Consider the following 4,043-nt stretch of genomic DNA (forward strand, 5'->3'; position numbering starts at 1 on the left):
CTGGACCAGGGGCTTCTTTCGTCACAATGCTCGCTAAATGCGAGCTGAGTTGCCTGGCCGAGAACCTCGCATTTGTCAAATGCGAGGTATAGTCTGTTTTTCTTTTTCTTTTTTTTTTTTATTTGGATGCTAGGAAAATTCAGGGAGACCTCGAGCTCGCATTTGCTGAATGCGAAGACCCCCTGGACGGAATCCCATACAAAAAATGCTCCCTTTATAGAATTTTTTTAAAAATCATCATAATTTTAGAAATTTCTCCTGGAACATGGGCTGCTGGGACATTTGTACCAATGGTACGTAAGCTTAGAGTAGAATTGAACAGGAGAGGCTCCATCTCCTTAAATACTGGTACAAGGCGAAAGCTCAGTTACCAGGGCGAATCCACAATTCAGTGAACATAGAGTAGAATAGAATCTGTAATTAGTAGGCCGGTGGGATCTTTTGAAGTGTAGTAGTAATATGGATTCTTTGGCAGAAACAACCAAGAACCAAGTTGTACTAAAAGAAGAAGAAGAAGAGGAGGAGGAGCACTTCTCGTACGCCATGCAGCTAGTTACCTCCGCAGGGCTGCCCATGATGTTGCTTGCTGCCATCCGGCTCAATGTGTTCGAGATCATCGCCAGAGCTGGTCCCGGTGCTCAACTGTCGCCTTCAGAAATTGCGGCTAACGTGTCTTCAGAAAACCCAAATGCCGCTGCTATGCTGGATCGGATGTTGCGGCTCCTGGCAAGCTACTCTGTGCTCACCTGCTCCGTTGCCACCGACGTGGATGGTGATCATGCTATCCAAACGCCAACAAGAGTGTATGGATTGGCGCCGGTGGCCAAGTTCTTTGTACAGAACAAAACAAAGGGAGGAGGTTCACTAAGCTCCCTGCTGGCCTTGCTTCAAGATAAGGTCTTCATTGACGGTGAGATTTTCACTTTTCTTCTATCCTGTTTAATAAAAACAAAAACTCCTATAGTTGAGATTACTCCTTTGTGGAAGCATAGTGCCTGGTCCAAAAGCGATTCACTACCCTAAGAAACTCCATTGAGCCCTCTTCTTTTATTTTAATTTTTAGAAATGAATAGAAATGAACTTGTGGCAGGAATTATTACAGTCATGATTGGCCAAGAAAAAAAAATGCACGGCTGAAATTATGACTTGGGAATCATTTTCAACAATATGTGTGGATCCCACCAAAATATATACTGAACTTACACCGTGTTTAAAATGATTAACATTCTAATCAAATTCATTTACATCTTGTTGAAATACACATAACCGGTAAGGAACTGTTCCAGCCCCTAGTCCATTAAATATTATCAGTGTCTGGAATAAAAAAAAAACAAATCACTCCTTTGCTTCTAACTATGCCTTAACCTACAAGTTGTAATTCTACGATGCACGTAGCCATTTTGTTAGTGATGGTCTTAATTCCTCTGCAAAAGGATTACTTTTAGTGATTTTCTTCTAAAATCGCCAAAACAGGATCACTGGATTTTGATAGAACAACACAAGATAGTGGACTTAAACGACTCAAATCTCTGCTTTGGATGTAACACATAATTCCTTTGTGAAATATCAAATCCATAGACAATTATACTTAAAGTAGCACTGACTACTCAAGCCAACATTAAAGTAGCACTGAATAAATTTTGTTCATAGTTTTCGTTGTGAGTACACGTGTGAACTCTATGGATGCTTTTCTTCCTTGCATGTATTTAAGAACAATTCGGCTTGTAAAAAGGCCTCCATAAAATATGCTTTTGGACCCAAAATTTAGGTACCAATTAGAAGATGCAGTTCGCGAAGGGGGAGATCCGTTTCACAGGGCGCATGGTACACATGCATTTGAATTTCTTGGAAGCGACCCCAGATTCAATGAGGTATTCAACAAGACAATGATCCACCACACAGCTATCGTCATAAACAGAATGCTTGAACGGTACAAAGGTTTTGAGCACCTCAAAACTTTGGTAGATGTTGGTGGTGGTCTTGGAATGAACCTCAATATAATCACAACTAAATACCCTAGCCTCAAGGGTAATAATTTTGATTTGCCACATGTTATACAACATGCACCAGCCTATCCTGGTATAATTTTTGCTCTTCTCCATTTGTTGCTCAGTTATGTTTGCTCTTTTGCTTCATTACCCTTTAATTAACCAATTCAAGATAGCATGTGAGAACAAATAAAGAAACAGATGCAGACACTTCAAAATAATCTCCGTTAAATTGCAAAGCGAATGAGTTAGTTTTGGGGAAGAAAGACACTTACCATCATGAGTTCTATAATTTTTTTTTTTTTGGAATTAAAGAAGTTTCAATATGTTGTACGACACACTGTTATACTGAATCACAGGCTTCCACAAACTATTGCTTGAAAAGAAGAATTGTTTATTCCATAATCCACTGCATTAGAATAGGATTTTTTTTTTTAAATCTGTAATCCATTACCTTCTACCCTTAATAAGGTAAATTTGCAGGAGTTGAACATGTTGGAGGAGACATGTTTGAAAGTGTTCCACAGGGGGATGCCATTTTTATGAAGGTAAGTTCAACTTTGAAGGAAATCTTATTAGAAGTCAGTCAGTCACAACAAATGCTATCTTTGAACAATATTCTGCAGATCTTTTCAATCTAATTATGTACAGTCCTTCTCTTTTGAACCATATTATGCAGATCTTCAGAGTCTAATAAGTTACCCAACTTCTTATTTGAGTTGCATTTATTTTTACCACTTTAATCAATGAACATTTAGTTGTTAGGCAACAGACGCTTTAACTTTAAAGGTTACTTACACACATGGTTCAAAGACTCGGTCGAGTCGTTACCGTCTCGGTCCCTCCTGATACGATACCGGGACGATACGATTTTGAAATACTTGACTCATCGAGACGTCACCGCAAAGGGTTAAAACAGCCGAGTCATCACTCCGAATCATCCCGAGTCAACTTGAATTTTCATTATTTTTACTAATTTTTTAATTATCTTTGTTTATCAAATTTTTTACAATTTTTAGAATATTAAATATTTCAAAAATGCGCATCTCGCCGAGACCGCGACTGATATGTCGAGACCGATGTGGAACTGTCCGGGCCGCGACCGCGACTTTGAACCACGCATACAAATTATATAACACTCTCTCTAACTTTAGCTATACCATATGGAATTTTAAATAATCAGGAAAGTATCTACAGATCAGGTGAATACTTATAGATTAAGGGATAGGATAATGACACATTAGAAATATTAGTAGTTGAGAGTGATCTATAACTCTCAAGATCATAAAGTCTGTCATCGTCTTATGATGCTTTGTAAAAGGAGTGCCTTTTGTCTGGAATACTCACAGACAACATCCATCAATACTTTTGTAATGGATACTTCATGATTGGGATGATGATCATTGCTTGAAGTTGCTGAAAAATTGTTACAAGACTTTACCAGACAATGGAAAGGTAATAGCTGTTGACGCAATTCTTCCTGTGATTCCTGATTATAGTGCACGCGACAAAGCTACTTGCCAAACAGATCTTATAGTGGTGACTAAAGTAGGAATTGAGAGATATGAAACAGAGTTTCTTGCCCTGGCTACTGCTGCTGGATTTAAAGGCATAAGTGTGAAATGTTTCGTATGTAACTTGTGGGTCATGGAGTTCTATAGTTCATGGGGCATTGTACTTTAAAACCTTAAATGTTGTATGTTGAGTGATTGTTAATGTCATGGTGATCATCTGCAATCTACAGCGAGGAAAAAAAACTGCAATAGTGACCTCGTAAGAATAAATTTAAATATTGTTTTGTTTCCGAATATGATAATTATGATGGAGCTAAGGCAAGTATGATTTAGGCAGGGGCGGATTTAAGGTGGGGGCACTGGGGGCATGGGCCCCCACTGCCTCCCCTCAAATTTGTATAATAGTTATACAATTTTGATATAATCGTAAAGGTGCCCCCAGAGTTTTTTTAGAACAAATGTGAAAAAATAGATCACAAATTTTATATCATTCACTTTCCTCCCCTGGTCTCCCATTTTTTCTTCCAACAGAGCCAAGTGC

General features: G+C 38.5%; 1 protein-coding gene across 1 annotated transcript; it reads left to right on the forward strand.

Moving 5' to 3' along the window:
- Positions 1–346: 346 nt before the first annotated feature.
- LOC113708456 (caffeic acid 3-O-methyltransferase-like) lies at positions 347–3,798 on the forward strand. Its single transcript, XM_072049471.1, has 4 exons — positions 347–910; positions 1,744–2,079; positions 2,472–2,536; positions 3,363–3,798. The coding sequence occupies exons 1-4, from the start codon at positions 460–462 to the stop codon at positions 3,669–3,671; spliced, it is 1,161 nt and encodes a 386-aa protein (XP_071905572.1). The 5' UTR covers positions 347–459; the 3' UTR covers positions 3,672–3,798.
- Positions 3,799–4,043: the final 245 nt, after the last annotated feature.

Source organism: Coffea arabica, chromosome 5e (genome assembly GCF_036785885.1).
Source record: "Coffea arabica cultivar ET-39 chromosome 5e, Coffea Arabica ET-39 HiFi, whole genome shotgun sequence".
Classification (NCBI taxonomy): domain Eukaryota; kingdom Viridiplantae; phylum Streptophyta; class Magnoliopsida; order Gentianales; family Rubiaceae; genus Coffea; species Coffea arabica.